The sequence below is a fragment of the Centruroides sculpturatus genome, unplaced genomic scaffold (assembly GCF_000671375.1).
Source record: "Centruroides sculpturatus isolate CEXI.00-Female unplaced genomic scaffold, Cexi_2.0 scaffold404, whole genome shotgun sequence".
Taxonomy (NCBI): domain Eukaryota; kingdom Metazoa; phylum Arthropoda; class Arachnida; order Scorpiones; family Buthidae; genus Centruroides; species Centruroides sculpturatus.
In genome coordinates, this window is record NW_019384604.1 from 141,425 (window position 1) to 163,482 (window position 22,058).

At 27.8% G+C, this 22,058-nt stretch overlaps 1 protein-coding gene across 2 annotated transcripts in view; it reads left to right on the forward strand.

Moving 5' to 3' along the window:
- LOC111625117 (formimidoyltransferase-cyclodeaminase-like) overlaps positions 1 to 22,058 on the forward strand; it is a 41,173-nt gene that overhangs the window by 15,315 nt on the left and 3,800 nt on the right. Inside the window, exons 6-10 of one of the 2 annotated variants that reach the window (XM_023368152.1) lie at positions 2,318 to 2,437; positions 6,049 to 6,198; positions 9,384 to 9,572; positions 15,278 to 15,439; positions 19,418 to 19,461. In XM_023368152.1, coding sequence (XP_023223920.1) covers positions 2,318 to 2,437; positions 6,049 to 6,198; positions 9,384 to 9,572; positions 15,278 to 15,439; positions 19,418 to 19,461 — 665 coding nt within the window. The remainder of the gene's footprint in view (positions 1 to 2,317; positions 2,438 to 6,048; positions 6,199 to 9,383; positions 9,573 to 15,277; positions 15,440 to 19,417; positions 19,462 to 22,058) is intronic. The other variant, XM_023368153.1, reaches the window with a different exon arrangement.

Genomic DNA, 22,058 nt, shown 5'->3' on the forward strand with positions numbered 1-22,058 from the left:
TCTTATAGATAGTCATTATTAATAATAATAGTTCTTAGAAGAATAGATCATTCTTCTAAGAACTACTGTTATTAATGATGAATAAACAAAAAATATTACCTATAACATAATATTTTGTCAGATTTGTTCTCATTCAATTGTTGAATTCCTATTTATAAACTGGTTTGTGTTCTACCCTTCTAATTTTCTCTCTATTTGAAAAAAATTTTTTAAATTAGTCCATAATAAATAAAACTATTTTTTTCATATGTGGACATTGGTGTCAGTTCCATTGTAAATTTCAGACAGACTACAGGAAGATAACTATTTATATTTAAACTTACTTTAAAATATCTCCATATTTAAATTACAATCTTTATAATTGAGTTAAAGAATGCTGAAATTAAAGCTGTTATTTTTATAAAGTGATTTATAAATGTTTTAAATTTTATTTTATATTGAATATATTTATACATTAACTGTGTGTTGAACTTTGCTTACATTTTTATAATTCATTTTACCATTTGAATTTTCACATTAGAATCAGACTGTTTACTTTCATTTTAGGAATTTTTGAAGATGGGTTAATGAATCAAAATATTAAAACTTTTAATATTTTAAAAACAAAAATTTATGCTCCTGATGAAGTATTAATGCTTGAACATTTTGGAATTACTTGAGATAGTTGTTTTCTAAATTATTATTATTATTTAGAATATAAATTATTTGAAATGATAAATTCAGGTTATCCAATTATATTTAAAATAACTGAATCCATTTGAAAGACTTTTCAGATATGAATATCTCAGAATACCTTAAAACAGTGATGCTNCTACAAATATTAATTAGAAATTACATGATTAGAACAACTAGAAATAGACATTAGGTACCATCTCTTGATGAAAATAGTAACTATAATTTAATTTTAAATTTACAAACTATTGCAAGACTATAATTTATAGTATGAAAATTCACCTTCAAAAGAAGTATCTTCTGAAGCTACATACTTCTGCTAGAGTCCATACTATTTGTCAAAACTGTACTGCAAGCCATTTTTTGTGAAATTTTTAAAGACTCTGCTTGCAGCATCAACTGATGGAAGCCAAGTAGAAGCCTGTTATTTTTGGTCAGTGAATATCTGATTAAACAAGACATAAGTACTTTCCTAATCTTATTCCCCAGAGCAGGATGGTGAACTTATGGCACGCATGCCCAAAGTGGCACTATAGAGAAATCATCTGGCACATAACATATCATATGATTTTGATTGATCGTCTGTCTTTTTCAATCACCCTTTTCTCAATAAGCTTTTTTTTTACATTTATTCTAATTAAAGCCTATTCATTTAATTTCTTTAAATATTGTTATTCAAAGTTTAAAACTTTGGCACGCATAAACATCTTTAAAGGTAAGTGTACTTACTACATGGCATGCAGGTTCAGAAAGGTTAGCCACCCTTGCCCTAGAGTTTGCTTCCAACAGACTCTTATCTGTTTCCTAAAATGAAAGAGAGATTTTTTAGATGACAGTTTCAATAAGTAGCAAAGAAAGCCATTAAAGACATATAAAACTTTTAAAAAATCCAGCACCAAGTTGCTTAACTTTCCTGGCAACATTTAAAACTGCATATTTAGGTTTAGTGTTATATGTTATATTTTATTTTAAAAAGCTTTTTATATTTTCAATTATTGTAAAATGGCAAAAAGCTTAATTTTGAGGGTAATTCCGGGTTTTATAAAACTTGTAAATGCTAATAAGGAGTAAAATTGCCATTAAGTCTGACCCTACTGAAGATATGACACATAACACCCTCTTTATCTCCCCACCCTATTAACCTTTAATCACCAAAATTTAATAGTATCAATCCCCTAATATACAAACAACCTTGCAAAATTTCAGAAATTTTTGACAAAAAGCACAAGAGTTTTAAGCTTCAAACAGGGTGAGCAAAATCATGCCTTCCACACACTTATATCCATACATGCAGAAAAACCCCCAAATTTTTTTGCATTTCTCAACATTTCAAGGTCCCTTGAATCCAAAAATGTAAAATCTTGGGGGATTATTTTTAGACCAATTGTCATACTTTCCTGTATTGTTTATAACAGAACTGGAATGCCTCTATTATTTATAGCAGTAATAGCTTCCAGGACTGCTTTGACAAATGGACTAGATGCTGACAGAAGTTTAATTTGAAATAGTAGGTTGTAAGAATTTGTATATTATTTAATAATTAGTACCAAAGTTTGGTTTATTTTTAATTACTATGTGTAAATTTCCTAAGTAGAAAATATATTATTTTACATAAGTGAAATTAACTGAAAATTTTAATATACAGCCTGGAAGATTAAAGAATTGTCAAGCAATTGGTTGGTGGCTGGATGAATCAAATATTGCTCAAGTATCAATTAATTTAACTGATCATGAAACAACACCTATACATACAGCATTTGAAGAGGTACAGTACATTCTGAAAATTTCTGATATATGTAATATACATACAAATGAAATTAAGTTTGTAATGAAGTTTTTAAACATCGTAGAGTAAATCTTAATAAGGCATTAAAATAATCAACACTTTTTTTTTCTTTCTTTTTTTTTTGTAATACCAAAATTGATTATTCTTCGTGATTAAAAATTTTGATGTTTATGATATTTTTTCCAGGAATATTGGAAAACAAAGTAGCTAGAGATAAAATCTGTATATAAAAAATTTAAATTACTGTTTGATCATAATATAATTATGAACTATGGAAAAGATTGATGAAGAGATTTAAGTACAAATTTACAGTTAGCATTAACTTAAAATTTTAATATTTATGTCTCATATCGACATGTTAAGATTCTATAATTAAAGCAAGCTGTGCAAATTCAATAATTGTATAGAATACATTAAATACTTTTCTAAACAATGTCAAACTAATTGTTTTGGCTCAGATTTTCTTTTGTTTGAAATATATTTCAATTCTTTTCTGACAGCTTCTTTGAAATACCATACTTATTTGAATAATTCATATCTTGAGTAATCTGATCACTCCATTTTTTAAGATACTGGTTTAAAAGAAGGAAAAACCTCAACCAGTTTAGTGTATTAAATATTTAACAAATTTTACTAATTTATGATTGTAATACAACAGCCTTTTCTCTTTGTTTTGTAGTATTTAGTATGGTGGTTCTCAGTTTATGTGTCCATATGGTATTAAAAAATAAAGCATTGAGGATAAAAAAAATAATTTATATACTTTTGTTTCATGAGCATGATATAGTGCAGTTAAATGAACCCCTGGCATCATTTCATCCGTTTATTTACTCTTATTAGTTGATACACATTTTGGGCCTTACAATGCCCCTCTTCAGTCAACTAATTTTAAATGTACATCATAATTATTACATAATATTAAACCATTTAAATAATACATATAATTTATAAACATACCTTCTATTCTATATTTTACATTAGGCAAATTTAACTTCTCTTCTGTTGTTTGCCTTTCCAAGACTATTTTAATTAACATTTTAACAGATGTGCTAACAACATCTTAAAGTAGGTATATGCATGAGTACAGGTCCTTAATAATTCTTTCTATACTGCCATTTGTGGAAGAAGTACAATAAGTTATAACATAGTTATAAGCATACAAAACCTCAAAGAACATACCTGTTGTACACTTCAAAGACAATTAAAAGTTTTTAAATCGATAAAATTAACTCTTAAAACTACGACAATACCCTTTATTAGGATTGTTGTAAAAAAGTACACACTTCTACAGCATTTTCCATCTGCATCACATAATCTCATACCAATTTACATAATTTTATTTACTTAAAGAATCAAACTATAGTTAGAATTTACTAACTTTTTCATTATAAAAATTACTTTACAATAAAGGCTTTTTTTGGATTAATTAAAAGATACCATTTCTTCAGAACTTTTTAATCATGTTTTCTGGCTAATTTAAGTATATTTGTGATTCTTTTTACATAGAGTTTTTGTTTTTACAATTTTTATAATTTGTAACACTTTTACATAATACTTATTTTACATTGTACAGTACTCGTTTCATTTTTATAATATTTTTAACCAATTCTTGTTTATGTTAATGCTAAGATTTTTATTGCTTAAGATCTCTATGCTTTCTTTGAATTTTCTGCTGTATCTTGTTCTTTTTGTAAGATTTTTATATTATTTGAATCTACATTGCAGTTGTTTAGTGTACAGTGTTCATAAATACTGAGTTGTTTCTACAATGTTTAAAATTTGTTATATGCTCCTTTTTGCATGCTCGACATGCTCTTGCATGCTAAAGGACAGAATATGTATTCATGTGCCCATCAAGATCTTGTATGAATCCTGAGAGATTTTTTTTTTAGGATTAAATGAATTAAGTAAAACTTTTCATTTTTAATAAGAAGAAGGCTTAAAGATTTTGTTTTCTGATTAGTAAAACTAACATTCATTTTATACAGGGAGGAACCATTATGGTATATTTTCTCTGGGCTTGAGGAAAAATTCCTAGCTTCCAACCCTTGATGGTTCTATCTGTGGCACTGAATATAGTGACAGATACAAAGAGAAGGTTACAAACTATCTCTATTGATACAAAAAAATAAAATATATTTGTTCGAAGTCAAAAACATTGTTTTTAAAAATATTTACAATGATAAATGTGATTTATTGGATTATTTGCAATGTGATTGTTAGCACCTGTTAATAAAAAGATATTGATTATTAAAAGATTATTAAAAATATACTTATTAAGAATTCAAATACTTTTGCAAGTTGCATCATCAAATTTGTTTCAAATAAACTGCACACTGACTTTTTTGTCATAATTTTTTTGGAAAAAAAGATGCATGACTTATTTGAGAAAATACAATACTTATTAAGAATTCAAATACTTTTAATTTTTGAGTTAACATATCTTTAGATCCACTACTGATTCACTAGTGCTATAGGTAATACTGAACTAATGAACTCAACTAAAAATAATCCTATTCAAATGTGTTTAGTTGGTTAATGACAATGGGAGGTGCTGCTACTCAACCAGAGAAAATAGAATGAATGGATTTACTAAACTAAATTGTTTCACTAAACTACTAAATTAAATTTCACTGTCCACATATGGTAAGTTACTAAATTACTTGCCAGTCAACTAAATTTTTGGATAAGTCTGAACAAGCCTTAAAAAGTAATATAAATATAAAGATTATTTTCTGTCAGTCTCAGTTGTACATTTAACTTGCTTTATTTAACCTCACTTTCACAAAAATAGTCACACAAAAATGTTTAATAATAATGATCTCAACTATTAACTATACATAGCCATTATGTCAAGCAAATGTCCAGTTGATAAATGAAATTTATTACTAGTAAAGTAAGCAAAGTGCTTAGTTACTGGAAGCATCCTGGACTTTGCAAGTTGCATCATCAAATTTGTTTCAAATAAACTGCACACTGACTTTTTTGTCATAACTTTTTGGAAAAAAGATGCTTGACTTATTTGAGAAAATACAATAATTGAAATTATTTTCAATTAATTTATAGAATAAGCTATCATTAGTAAATACATGTTTGTATGATATAAGATAAATGTATTGTTAAAATTAATGTTTTAATATTTAGTATTTTAAAAATGAAAACAAATTTGTCTTGATACTATGTGAATATGGGAGGTAGAATGACTAATTTTTCACACACTGCCAGAAGAAATAATGATATTTATGGGCTGAATTCCATTACAGAATTTTTTACATTAATAATAATTTTTTCATAATATTTTTATAAAAATAAAAACACATACATAGAAAAATGGTCACCTTTAATGAGTCAATTTCACACATTAAAGGATTAATTTATTAATCTGTTAACTTTAACTTTATTTAAATATAGTTATAACTTATTTTAATGTAACTGTATTTATATCTATAATTATATGGACAAATAAACATTAATTTAATTTGAAACATTTAATTTACTCAATTAACTAAAATAATATTTCTAAACTTTGTGCTATTATTTTTCAAATTATTTAAATAAATTTTAAACATACAAAATAAATTATTATGTAGGTTTCTTCAGATGCTCGAGAATTAAATATAGCTGTAACTGGATCTCAGATTGTGGGTTTGGTACCATTGCGTGCATTATTACAAGCTGCTGAGTATTATATTCAAAAAGAGAATCTTTTCATTTTAGAAGAAGAACAAAAAATACATTTGGTAATTATGACATTATTATTCTGTAACTATAATGATTAAATTTAGTTTATAGTAAGACAGAAAATTCAAATATTTCAGGAATTTAAAAAAAAAAATAATGTTTTGATGAATTTCTCTGTTTGTATCCTGGTCTACTTGGACCTTGTTTATTAATAGGACTTATTATACTGGTGTAGTTTCTGATTAGCAAATAGAAGAGATCTTAGTCAAAAAGTCAAAACAAAATATTTTGACTATATTTTGATCAGGTGAAAATATCTTTATTTACAAGTATAAGAAGTCCTATTAATAAACAAAGATGTCACAACATGAACATGATGATATTCAAATTAGATTTTAATGTGCTTGCAGATAAGATACTACTACTATTTTTCAGTATGCATTGCAATTGAATTTAAATCAAATTAATTAATAAAAACTGTGTTAATGTGAGGTCAGCCGATTAGTGGTGAGGTGTTTTTCGACAGCCGAGCGGTTCTTTCTGTCGTGTGGGCGCAGACTGACTTCCTGAGACAGGTTTACCATAATACCGTTTATTAAACATATAAATTTTCCTTACAAATTACTTGTTAGACGAGGTAGCACCCCAAAGCGCATAGATAAAGTTCGTAAAAGTCGGTTTTCGTCGCTAGAGGATGGACGCTGTCGGTGAAACACTCGGTGGGCCCCGGGGCGTTGATTACGGCNTTAATTAATTATTATAAAATGGCCAAAAGCTTAATTTTGAGGCTGGTGGTGTGTTTTTAATAAGAAAAATTTGTAAATGCTAATAATAAGGAGGAAAATCGTAATTCATTCCGACTCTATTCGAGATACGACACACGATATCTCCGTTTATTTCCCCAACCCGTTCACCTTTAAACAAGAAAATTAAACAGCATCAACCCCCTAATACAAAACCTCCCTGCAAAATATCAAAAATTTTCGATAAAAAGCACAGAAGTTATTAAACTTCAAACAAGGTGAACAAAGTCGTGCCCCACACTTACACACACACTAACACTAACAGAAAATATTCCGAATTTTTTCGACGTTTTAAGGTGTCCTAAATCCAAAAATGTATAAATATTGGAGGTGAGATTGTTATTTTTTTTTTTTTTGACCGATCGCCATACATTTCCTCTGTTATATATAACTGCTGAGAAAATAAACATTACAGTATTTAAAATGTTTGCTCTAATACTCAAATTATTACTGTAGTGCCTTGCCCCTGTACATCATACTTTTCCTTGTATACAGGTGTTGTGCCGGTCGTCTATCTAACACATTTCCCGGATAAATTTTTGACAGTGGGAATTTATAGGTCTACAGTTTATTTTTTCAAATTACAGTTTAATCGCTACAGTTAACTCTTGAATAATGAAAACAAATTATTTATCATATCGTTCATAATTTGTATCAAACATCATTAATATTTAGTGACCCATGACCCTTTCTTGTTTAGAAACAGAAATGAATGACATAGTAGAAATACAGTCGACCCCCCTCTAACACTGTTGATAATTCCGTTTTATATGAATTCCGTGTTGTACGAGTCACTTAGATTTTAAAAATACGTGAGCCGTTCACAGCCTGGCACACGTATTTGTAAAATCTAAGTGACTCGTACAACATGGAATTCATATAAAACGGAAAAACCAACAGTGTTATAGGGGGTCGACTGTAGTTTAACTTGAAAATATAAAGCAGATTTTGAAATAATTAATTTTAATTGATCAATTTCATTATCTTTAAGTGGACAAAATAGTGATGTAATACTTTGAAGACTTGTTGATAAACTTATTTTATAAACACATTTGTTGATTAAAATTTAAAAATGAAAAAAAGAATTAATCAACATATTACAGGATTCATTTTCAAAGACTGATGCCAAATCATTTGTCATTTGGTTTATCAAGTTAAAATATCTTTGAATTCGAGTACTCGAATTACTGGTCTTTGCATAAGACAGTGGTTTGTGAACTTTTTAGAGATGCCTCTATTCATAAAATTAACTTTTCCTATTGTTATAAAATAGATATAACATTTAAAAGCATGAATGCATTTTTCCATTAAAACTAGTTTTCAACAACTGAAGACTTATTTTAATGACAAAAGGATGCAAAATGTTTTATTGTGTCTTTCTATACTCTTACATATACTATATCTTAATAAAAATTATCAATGATGTATCTTCAATTGAAACAAATTTTGATTGCTGGAAGTTTTTCAAAATAATCATTGCAAACCTCATATTAGACCATTCCTAAAATTAAAATTTATAGAAATTGATTTTAATATTATTTACCAATATACTACTAAGCAACAGTACTTTCACACATTTCCAGAAGCTACCTGATGTTGCAAAATTGAAAATGAAAATGTTTTTGACCCTGTTCAGTGGCCAACTTCAGGTATTTTCATCAAAGATTTGCATTGAAAGTTGTACCTTTATAAATGTTATAGAATTTTTTCAAATTTTTACTGGTTTCAAACTTGCATTGAAAGTTTTAAAATTTAGCCATTTTGGAATTTTTGTTTAAAATTCTCTTGTTTACACCATCAGCTTCAAACATTATTTGTAGAACCTACCTTTTTAAGTATAGAGTCAAACCTTGGGTTTCAAATGCCTCAATTTTTGAACAATTTGGTTTAAAAACAAAATTTTGAATGCTCAGCAAGAGTAGCTTGTTTGGCAACTGAACCTTAAGTACCCTCTCATGGTCGCACCAGTGCTGCCAGCTACAACACGCACACCAACAAAAATAATATTGGAGTAGCCAAGACATAACCAAAGATTGCAGTGCCACAGCACTAGTGGAAATTTAGATTTGCCGACTGGAAAGCTTTTGATTAATTGACGTTTCAGTTGATCAACATTCGGATAATTGATGCTCTACTGTATTTGTTTAAAAACTGTGTTGTACACAGCTAGTTTTGTCTTATGACTTAATTCTTTCTTGTTCCGGAATATAAGAATATTATAGGAATATATGTATAATTAAAATGAGAAAAATTGAAATTTAATCATTTATATAATTATGTAAAATTAGAAATTTTATTTAATTGTTTATGTAATTTTTTATTCATATTATTATTATAAATTCAAGGATTATTATTTTAATTACTGTATTATAGAAACTTAACTTAATTGTAAATGTTTTAATTTTTTAAATAATTATTTTAAAATTTAAATATTTAATTAGGTCATAAATAGGCTTGGACTGAATTCACTTAGCCAGTTCATTCCAAAAGAACGTGTAATAGAATATATGCTTCCAGATCAACAATCAGGATCATTAATAAACAAGACAGTAAAAGATTTTGTGTGTACAGTGGCTGCCAGAACACCTGCGCCTGGTGGTGGATCTATTGCTGGTGCTGTAGCTGCAATGGTAAGTTCTGTTATAATTATTCTCAAAAAAATTTCTCACATCTTTATTTAGGGAATCAATTATAAATGAAATATTGTGTATTATACATTATATACAGTGTTCCTATGCACCTGGAAAGTCAGGGATTTTCATTAGCGTTCAGAAAAACTCATGGAAAGTAAGGGAATTTGTTTCCTTGATTGCCTTGTTGATTTTGTTTGCTGACAGTATGGCTGACCAAGTGTAGCTGTCTGCAGGCAGCANTTAAAGAGATTATTAAAAATTGATAAATGACAACTGAAACTGTTAAATCAGATACAGGGTTCCTACGCACCTGGAAAGTCAGGGATTTTCATTATCGTTCAGAAAAGCTCATGGAAAGTAAGGGAATTTGTTTCCTTTATTGCCTTGTTGATTTTGTTTGCTGACAGTATGGCTGACCAAGTGTAGCTGTCTGCAGGCAGCAAGAAGTATTGTAGTACAATGCAACTTATGAAAAGGGGTGCAGAATATTTTCAGGATCCAAAATTTCACCCAAATTTCAATATACAAAATTTCTCCAAAATTATAGTGCACAAAATATACAGCATACAACAATATCAATTGTTTTTAAATTTTAAAAATGCTTTATTAATTATGCAGTATTATAAGTTTGAGAGAAAAATTTACTAATCATCATAAAGTTGCTATTCAGCAATGATTATCATAAAGTAACTATTTTTTATTACATGTCTATACAAAAAAGAACATTTTTTGTTGCCATGAGGAGAGAAGGGCTTGTTTCATTTTGATATTTATTATGTCTTTCTGTTAAATATGAAATGCTTTTCAGAAGATTTATATCAGAAACCTTTTGGTAAAACTTTTTACCAATTTTTCTCTTTGCCAAATGATCTTGAGAGTCAGGAAACTTTTAAATGCCTAGTTTTTCTGTAATGTCTTGAAGCAGTTTGGCATATATTAAATTCAATTAAAGCCTTTAATTTGGTTTATTTTGAATGCTCACTTCTGATTGAAATTTTTTTGAACAATATTGCATTACTGTTCAGTAGTTGTTACCTTTCCCATGTGGTGAATTAATGTGCTTTGCCTCTGCAGCCTGGCACACGTATTTGTAAAATCTAAGTGACTCGTACAACATGGAATTCATATAAAACGGAAAAACCAACAGTGTTATAGGGGGGTCGACTGTAGTTTAACTTGAAAATATAAAGCAGATTTTGAAATAATTAATTTTAATTGATCAATTTCATTATCTTTAAGTGGACAAAATAGTGATGTAATACTTTGAAGACTTGTTGATAAACTTATTTTATAAACACATTTGTTGATTAAAATTNTACAGTGTATTGTTCAAGTGTAAATTTATACAAGAAAATTAGTCAAATTTGAATGATATGTTATTTGTTTTGATTTATTTTTAAATAGCTTAAAATTAAGCAATATCTTTTAACTTGATAAATAAAATATGCAAATACAGTAGAATCCACTAGTTGTAATCACTCTAGGACTCAGTTATACTAATGATAATAATCAACTGTGATAAATATTAGGAGAGGTTTATTTTTCAGATGGAATATGCTGGTGTACTGTACTGTCAGTTACTGAATGAGAAAAATTCTATATGGTCTGACAACTGACACAATAAAAACAAATGAAATAAATCAGGCCATTTTACTGGCCACATCAAATGCAGCAATCCAATTGTAGCCAGTGTAAAGCAACAAAATATGGGATGCCTCCTTTTGTCGGAGATTATCTTTCAACAAATGGACAATACCATTTGGTAATTGTTTGTCCCTACTACATTGTTGTCATGAAACAGGGTATAGAGAAGTGCTAATGATGATATTTTGAAAAGGAAAAGCAAAAACATGGTGTCATTTACCTACCAACAGTAAATTCAAAATGAGAAATATGGAAGAAAGTTAGATGAGACATACAAAAGATTTGAAAAATACTATAAATGTTACAATAGAAATTCACAGATTTAGAAAAAAAAAATAAATACATAGTAATAAACCTGATGAACACATTTGATGCCAGATTAGTATAATTAATAAATACAGTCTTTTGATGTTAATTTAGTTTAATCCAAATGTATGCAAGTACTTTCAACATTTCACAAAAGTTGTCTTCAGATGGAATAAAATATATTTAGAATGAGAACAAAATTTGAGAGTTTTGTTCTCATTCTAAATACATTTTATTTCACCTGAAGATGACATTTGTAAAATGTTGAAAGTACTTGCATACATTTGGATTAAACTAAATTAATGCTGAAAGACAATGTGTATTTATTAATTAAATAAATAGCAGTATTAAAAATTGTTTTTTAATTATTGTTACATTATTTTCTAAAACAGAACTTTAGTTTTAGTGACCCTATATGTATACCAGAAGTAATTATTTTAGAAAGCGCTTTGATTAAGAAAAATAAGTAAATATGATTACAATTAGTGAAAATTTAATTTTTTTAGATTTTAATGTTAAAAGGCCATGTTAAAACAATTTAAAAAATGCTAACATAAAGATTTATTATGCATAATAATTTTTATCACAAATTTTGATTCATTCATTTTTTGCTTGTTTCACAGTAGCATTTTTAACAGTAGCTAGCTGCTGTAAAACTAAAGTAAGAAAAGCTATTAATTTAAACTATTATACTGTGGGAAAATAACAATTTAGTGTAATTAGTGTTCAAACTTAAAGAGATTATTAAAAATTGATAAATGACAACTGAAACTGTTAAATCAGATACAGGGTTCCTACGCACCTGGAAAGTCAGGGATTTTCATTATTTTTTGAAAGTCAGGGAATGTCAGGGAATTTGTCAAAAATTGTCAAAAAGTCAGGGAATTTGTCGAAAATTGTCAAAAAGTCAGGGAATTTGTCTCCTTAACTGCGTTGTTGATTTCGTTTGCTGAATATAGATGACCAATCATAGCCATACGCAGACGGCAAGAAATAATGTTGCAATCTTTAATAAGAAAATACACCAGGATCCATTTTGAAATGGTTTTTTTCATCGTTCTGAAGCCATATAATTTTACAGTTGTGGATTAATAACAGGATAAACTACTTTTATGTAATAGTGTTTAATTTTTAATTTTAATAATTCAGCGATTATAAAAAGATGAAATTGTTTATTAGAATAAAAAATAACTAATTAAAAATTTGTTTGCAAACTTTTAAAAGTTGAAATCGTAATTTATTAGAATGTTCATTTCAAAATAGCTAAATAGATCAGTAAAAGTCTGTAATTTAATCGTTTTTCACGTTTAAAACATTACTACACAGCATAAAAAATTATAAATAGTTACCCGACGTTTACAGTAAAATACTGGTGCTGACTTGTTGTTGGCACAAGCTTTTTATATTTGTTGTTACGATTTTCCTTGAAAGTACTGTACTGCAAGCATATTTTTCCCTCTCTTCTGTTTTTTTCTGCAACTTCGATACATAGTTTAATAATTAGTTTAACTGAAATGACGTTGTAACAAATATCACTGATTTTGGCAAATTTAGGGCTTAAAAACTGGCAAGATTGATCATGCTTGTAATAAATATTCTGTAGTTATATTTTCGAAAATCAACAGGTAATCCGATAGTTTAACCAATGTTAACTTGCTTATAATTAAAATTTAAAAATTAAAAAGCTGTAAATTTAAAAAAAAATAATTACATTACTAAAAAATTAAAATAAATTTGATTANTTTTAAAAGAATTGAAAGTAAGTGACAAAGATATTCTGTGTTTTCTAAGAGATTGTCGAAATGTGCTGAAAGTGATGACACAAAAGATTATTGAGAAGGGACCTGTCAAGTACAAATGTGTGAAAGCTTTGAGCAGCTTAGACCCAGAAATTATTAAAATGCAATCAAATGTTGGAAAATTGTATTTCAATGTTTTACTGGAGGTTCTACATGATACAAACAGGATTGATGAGAAATGTGCTGTCAAAGCAAAAGAACAGTATGATATACTCTGCAGTAAAGTCCCCATAAAACCCTATTCTACAAAGTTTGAGGACTTCATATCTGAAAGGAGTGATGATGATGGTCTGGACACATTTTATTGTGAAATTTTGAAGGATGATAGGCAACTGCAAGATCTATGGTCTATTATCAAAATTTCTCTTTCTTTCTCACATGGGAATGCAAGTGTTGAGAGTGGTTTCTCGGTTAACAAATCACTGTTGAGTGAAAATCTTAAGGAAGAAAGTTTAGTTGCTCAACGCTTAGTTTATGATGGGATCCATTTTGCAGGAGGTATTGATCAAATAAATATAGACCAGAAAATGTTGTTAACAGTCAGAGGATCTAGACAGCGATATATTGAATCTCTGCAACAGAAAAAAGATATTCAGAAGCAGCAGACATTGAGGGCTGAAGAAAAAAGAAAACTTACACAACAACTTAAGGATTTAAAACAACACAAGAAAATGTTAAGAAAAGATCACGAAAAGGAAGAAAAAGAGATTGAAATGAAAATAAATACACTTGAGGAGAAAAGGCTAAAACTACATTAATATAATAGTTTTTGTGTTTTGTGAATTGTAATTCATTTTTTATTTTCTAATTATCTGTATTTTGAAAAAAGAGGATTAATACTAAGAAGTTTCTCTGTATTTTGATTGTCCATTTTGTAAAAAAATAAAAAGATTTTACAATAAATTAGATGCATTTGTTAGAGAAGCTATAGTATAAACTTACACCTATTCCTCTTTATGTACAATCATTGATTTTTTTTACGTAGGAAAAATGCTTTATTTAAAAATTTTTAAATTTAACTTTTTGTTAAAATTATGTTGCTGTTTAAAAAAAGTTACTCTTTTTGTTGAAAGATTGGTTTTAAAATTATGTGTTTCTAAGTCAAGAGTTCATTTTAAGCACAGTACAGTACTATTTGTTTATCAAAGAATACTTTTTGTTGATTTTACGTTACCTTGTATTTACTAGATTTACATACAACTAATAATGATAAATGATGATAAAATAAAAAGCTTGTGTTTTGTTTGTAAATTGCTTATTTTTTCATTACATTGAAGTTGTGGATTCTATCAAACATTTTTCTACAGGATGTATGTACTGTATTTTTTTAATGTGACAGTCTTTGAAGCATATCAACTGTGCAAAAAGAGGGCTAGATGTAATCAATGTTCACAGTAAATGTTGTTTTATTATGTCGATATTCCACACTAAAAAATGTGAGGGTCAGGGAATTTGGACAAAGTTGGTCAGGGAAAGTCAGGGAATTCAAAACAAAAATTTGAGTAGGAACCCTGCAGATAGCATGAAAATACAACTTAAAAATGCCTGTTTATCTGACAGATAATGATGACAATAAGCAAAACTATTATTACAATAAGCAAAGTTTTATAAATGTATGATTCTGATAACAATATCTTAAATTACAAAAAGTGGATTCTATTGTAGTTAGTAAACTTGATGTGTATCAATAACAAAACAAGGAATGAAGTTTTTAAGTGTTTCATAAGAAATAGTTCAGAAATTCATTTCATTTTTATTATAACTATAAAAATACAAAAGAAATTTTGATCAAATATGATAAAATGAAATCTTTAGTGTGCATTTTGATTCTGTCATCTAATATACAGAATTTATTATGTTTATCAAAAACATATTTTGATTAAATTATTTAAAGCCCTAAAAGCAAAAGATATACTTTATATAATTATACTAAAAATGGCATGAATTTTTCAGGGTGCTGCTTTAGGTGCAATGGTTGGACAGATGACTTATGGTAAGAGACAGTGGGAAATGTATGATGTACAGATGCGGCGCTTAATTCCTATATTGCATTACACCATGAAAGAACTACTTACCATTATTGATAGAGATACTACTGCTTTTAATGATTATATGGTAAGTATTTGTTATAAATCCATAAAAAATTTAAAATATTAAATAGCTATACTTTTTTAAAAATTTCTTTTATTATAATATGAAAGAGGTGTTGGTAGCAAAAGTAGGACATCTTTCCATTCAGAGAATACTAAGTTGAATGCTGTTTGAAGAAAGTATGTGTTACTTATCCCACAAATCCAGGCTTAAAAAATTAAATATCTCACACAAGATGTAGAATTATCTATTACGTGTTTTATGTTATGTTTAAAATTTTACTGTCTGTGTTGTATAATGCTGGGGTTCTATATTTTAAACTTACAAGTTTTCCATATATAAACATGTTAGAAGTAATATGTAAACTTAAATGACAAATTAAACCAGTGATGGACTGCTGTTGCAATTTGGAATAGCATTTTGAAATTTGTCTGTAATAGTAGCAAGTAACTTTGAGCATTGTTATGGTGGAATCTGCTGTACATTTAATGCATTTTTATAGATGATACAACAATCAGCAATACATCAGAAATACATTGAATATAACAGATTATATATGACAGTAGTGCAGTCCATGAAGTAAAGATATGGCAACAATAATTATCAATCCATTCATTCTAATGTTATAATTTGTCATGTAACTAAAGGCTGGATTTGTATGCACATTCATGTTTTTTCCTAAGTGCTATGATATTGAAACCTTGATGATAAAAAACAATTTGGGTCCAAGTAGATCAAATGAATGTTTTCTGATAATGCATATAAAATATGCATTTATGACTTTTACTGCATAATTTTCAGATTTGATTATTTTCATGACTAAATAAGTGCATGTACAGTTTATGTGAGAAATATCATTTTACTGAACCTTTGAATATGAAACATGAATAGAAAAGATTGTTATATCAAGTTTGGTTTAACCAATATGTGTAAAACAGTAAAATTAATACAGAATTGCAAAGAAAGTTACATGAGTTTGTATTCTAAACATTTAAAACATATGGAAAGATTCTTTGTTGTGTGTCAGAAATTATTTCTTGCTTAAAAACTTTTCAAATGTCTTAGCATGTTGAAACATATTTACATCAACACAGTATGAAGAGGAGAAAACAAGCCAAAACAGCCTCTTTTTTCCTCTTTGACTTCTTTCCTAAACTGAAAACATGGCTAGGAGGGCAGAGATTTGAGACTAATGATGATCTTCAAAACAACATCAAGACCATATGGCAGCAACATTCTATGAAGAGGGAATGGAAAAGTTCATCCACAGATATGACAAATGCCTTTATTTTCATTGTGATTATGTCAAAAAGCAACCAGCAACCATGTTTGTATTTAACTTTTGATAATTAATTCATTTTGTTATTTACATTTGTCTTTGTTTTATGGACCATCGGAGGTTGAAAAAGAAACAGCTTTCGTAGAAATGATTGATTAAATAGCAAAGAACAGAAGTTTTCAACTAGTGGTCTGTGGAGAAATTTGGACATTGATCAACTCAAGGTTACATGAGATATTATGAAAAAATGCAAAATGCTTGGTTGCTTTTTCTTACTCATTGGGAGTTTTTATTTGAATTTTAAACCAAACACAAAATGACTATTATCAATAAATAATAATGTCAGTAAAATAACAAATAATGTGAGTGTGATTTTTGTCCTTTGAAGAAAAGAGCCAAGAATCATAAACTTATTTCAAACAAGCAGCAACAAACGTCACACTAATTTGTTATAATTAAACAAATGAATTTTATATTAATAAAGTAAAATGGAACTTTTATGATCATTATTCTATAAATTTACTATTTTATAGATGTTTGTATTGTTTTAAAAAAATCATAACAGTGGTCTGCAGGATTCAAAATTGTGAGTTTAGTGGTCTGTGAGATCAGCAAGGTTGGTGACTGCTGACATAGAAAGTTATAAAATTTTATTGAGCATGTAATTTTATTCATAATTGACATGTTTTATGTTGGAGGTGCACAATCATTATTCTAATACATGTTTTTAGACATCATAATTTTTAAATCCATTGTGACTACCCCATTGTTGCATGTTTATCTCCTCCCACTGAAAAAGTGTGACATAATAGATGTTAGTAAGATTTGCTTGCAGACAAAACTAAAGTATGTATGCATCCTAAAAATTTAAGTGTATATTACTGTCACTTTTAACATACATAATACATATTTCAGACTTTTTAATGTGCATATATTGTGAATTTAAATGCATAACTGATGATACAAGTTAAAAATAAACTGTCTTAATCAGTATTTTCACTGTTGCTACACTGAAATTTTGTCAGAATATTGAAAAACAATCAAATTATATTGTTTGTGTAAAATAAATTTAAATTTACAAATATTGAGTTTATAAATAGCAGTATTTAATGGCTTTTTTTATATAAATAAAACAATGGTATTAAAATAATTTACATAAATAATTCAAATTCTGAAAACTAGTCTGAAAGCTTTAGTGAGAATAAACAATCTTATTTTTAGCCTATGTTGGATTAGAATTGTTTTGTTAAAGAAAGTGTCAAGGATTAAACACAAAATTTATGTTTATACAAATCTTGTGATATGAGTAATGTTTAAATTAATTTAAATTATTAAGGAAATTATTTTATCAAGAAGTTTTAAGTTTATTTTCACTAAAAGACATTTTGAGAAGTTTTAAACTTCTTCATAATAGTTAATTTACTTGTCTTCAAATCTCTAAATTAAGTACAGTGGAACCTCACTTAACGAGCACCTCGCATAATGAAGTGTTTCAAATAATGTGCAAATCAAATTTTTAAAAAATGACTCGCTGACAAGTAGAGGGGAAGTCCCAGATTGTGTGCATTCTCCATCATGCTATTATCTGTGATTATTTTTGTTTTCTGCAAATCAAATTTGCATTCCAGGTTGGTTCATTTCATGCTAGAAGAAAAGATGATGATGATTCATGCTTCTTAAGAATGTATATTGTATAATTTTCTTTGAATAAACATTATACATAAAAGAATATTGTATTACTCGCATATAAGACAATCTCACATATAGGATGAGGTGTGACTTGAAAGATCAAAATAAAGAAAATTAGATTTATTAATACAATTCTAATTTTATTTCATTTAATCACAAATAAATGATCATCAAATGCACATATTAAGGCAAACAATCATGTTTTCTTGACCCTATCACCTTTTCTCTACTCGGATTGACCTCTGAAGCTTTGTTGCAATTCTCCTCATTTTCACTTTTACTCCACAAAGCATCATCCTCTGATCTGTCGAGTGAATTTAAAATGCAGTATTTCTTGAATACTGCTATCAGCTTTTGAAGATTGTTTTTCCATGCACCTGATACCATGTAGCAAAACCAAAAGATTATAATGCACGTGATAGGAAAAAGTTTATTTTTAATGATTCAGAATGTACAAATATTCATTAAGAATACCAATTTAACAAATATGAAATAGCTACATTTATAGTCATTGTTAAGTGACCAGCTATTTTCAGATCATCTCTTTAAAAGCGACATTTACCTTGACCTTGATAGTACACTGCTATAATGGCAGCGTAAACTATACACGGTTATTGCACAAAAATTATTGCAAAAACGCAAAAGATCCTTCGCTCATGCATGACCTAGGAATGCATTATCATATTTTACATTAATTTCTATGGGAAAAATTGTTTTGCTTAACGAGTGTTTCCCATTACGAGTAATATTCTGGAACGAATTATGCTCATTAAGCAAGGTTCCACTGTATTAGAAAGAGATTAAAATTTCTGATAATGTTTATTAGAAATAAACTTGGATTTCTTGAGAGTTGGCAGTTTGACTACTTTGTATAACTAAAAAAATAATAATTTTTATATTTTAATAAATAATTTATTTTTATAGTCAGCATTGTGGTAGTTATAAATCTGTATAAATTTTAATAGTTATTTATGATTTAAAATATTTTATTTGCAATAGTTAAGAATGATCTTAAAGCTGATTATTTTTTTTAGGCTGCTCTAAAACTTCCAAGAACTACTGTAGAAGAAGAGGCAGTGTATGTTCTTAAACATTATTTTATTTATCTGATTTAAAATAGTAATAATTTCAGCTATTTTTTTTTTTTACAAAAAATTTTGTTAAAAATTTCTTTTCAACATAATAATAAGAACTGAGTTTACCTAAATGCATCATTATAGAAACACAATGCATTGGTATAAAGACAAAACAAAAATATATTAAAATTAATTATTTAAACATAACAAGCAAAATAAATAAAAAATTAAATGTAATAAAATATATGCTCTCTACTTCAAATTAGTACTGTAGTGTCTTGCCCCTGTACATCATACTTTTCCATTAGAAATGGAGTCATGCTGGTCATCTATTAACTGCTTTCAGGAAAAGAAAAAAGTTTGAATTGAAATAACATGACTTTCAGTTTGCATCCGAAGTTCATATATAGTTAATCAGAGCTTCTTGCCTGTAAGATTTCCATATCTGGTCTTTTCTTTCATCTATCTAATTCCATTCTCAAGATTAAGGAAAGACACAAATGGACAGATGACAGTGGGAATGTATAGGTCTACAACTTTTTAAAATTGCAGCCCAATAAAATGAATAAATAAATGGTGCCAAATACAGTTCTAAAAAAATATTTTCTAAACAGTCATGGAGATAAGCTTCCTCCATGCATATGACAGTGGTGAATTTGGCATCGTTCACATTTTTAGTGATACCAGGTTCAAAGCTTTTTCTAATAATTTTTGTCTTATTTTACAATATATCCATTTTTTTGTCCAAAACTATATGGAGTAGGGAATGAGGTGTATCTTCATAACAGATACTATGTTTATGCTCCTTAATTCTTTCAATTACTTTGTTGTAGCTCTAAAAGCTCCTGATTACTAGTGCTCATTATTAGGACGTACAGTTCCTACTGGTTTTAACTTTTGTATCTGAAAGTTATTTTTTTCTGATAATCTGAAAAGAAAAGAAATTCCATTTTATTGTTATGTGATAATCATAACTACTCTTATATTTTGTTAACTTATTCAAGATATCAGATTAGCAGAAATGAATTGAAAGCCTTTTTCTGTTGTCATTATTATTTTCATGACTTAATACAGGGGTGGTGAACCTATGGCATGCATGCCCAAAGTGGCACGTAAGGCAAAATCATCTGGCATGTAATGTATCATACAATTTCTGTCTCTTTCAATCATCTTTTTGGTTTATCACCTGATCATCCTTTTTTCAATCAGCTTTTTTACAGTTATTCTAATTAAAGCGTATTCGTTTAATTTTTTTAAATATTGTTATTCGAAGTCTGAAACTTTGGCACACACAAACATTTTTGAAGCTAAGTATGCTTACAATATGGTATGCAAACACAAAAAGGTTTGCCATCCCTGTCCTAATACAATTATGCTTTTTCTTAATTAAATTCACAAAAGTTCTTTTATTAATTTCGTAATTCATATAGAGCTAGATTTGATTTGGTGCTTTTCTAGAAGGTTCCAATTACACAATATTTTGTGAACTGTACTGATTAAAAAGTAAAAGGCCACTTTATCCAAAAATGGGTCTTTTGGAGAATTTAGAGTAAATTGTGACAGATTTTTTTTTTCTTAAAAATTTCTATTTCAAATTTATGAATCTTCATAAGTGAATGTATGCAAACAAAGTACTGTACAGACAAACCCAAACATGTATAACATTTGGGTTTGTCTGTGTTTATGCTATGAATCTTTGCAACTGACATCAGCAACTGTAAAGTTGCTGATACCAAGAGCAGGCATTCATATTACAATTACTCCAGAAGATAGCATTTGTCTCTTATCTGAAATAATTCTTCTTAAAGATAAGTGACCAGAGTACAGTTTCTGGGTTCTACATGATGGTGATGTACTGTACAAACTGCATTCACTATTCAGTTTCTGATAATTTCTGGCAGTCACTCCACAACCCTAATATACTATAGATTTATCTTCACCTAACTTTTCTTTTTTCTATGCTAAAAAATTAAAGGATTGGCATTTTCAGTTGTTAGACAGAAGAATAAAAAGATAAGTGAGAAAGGAAGTCTATACAAAAGATGAATATGAAAAATATTCTGTGATCTGGAGAAAAAAATGACAGTCGTGTTTATTTTTAAGGGAAAAATATCAATTAATTTATTTATAGAAAATTATAAATAATGAAGAAAAAATCTGTAAATTTTTTGATCAGACCTCTATATTAACTTCAAATAATTGTAATCCTCTAGCTGTCAAAATACTAGATATAAATATTAAATGAGAACAACACAATAACAATACAAACAAATTAGCTCAAAAAACAAGTAAGAGTTATTATTTGGATGTCTTCAGTATAGAATGAATAAGATAACAGAATACATTTTAGAATAAATTTCAAAGTTATTCTGTTGCCTTATTTATTTTAAACTGAAGACACCAAGTAATAAAAAAACTTTTATTTTGGTGCTTTTTTTGACTGACATCTTACAGATATTATGCTATTCTAATTGAATATTTATTATAGATTCTGATTAGCTGTTAATGTAAACATTAAATATCAGTAAATTTTATAAAAATATATTTTTTTTAATAATAATATTTTGAATGATAGTTATTATTCTATTAATGATGGTAA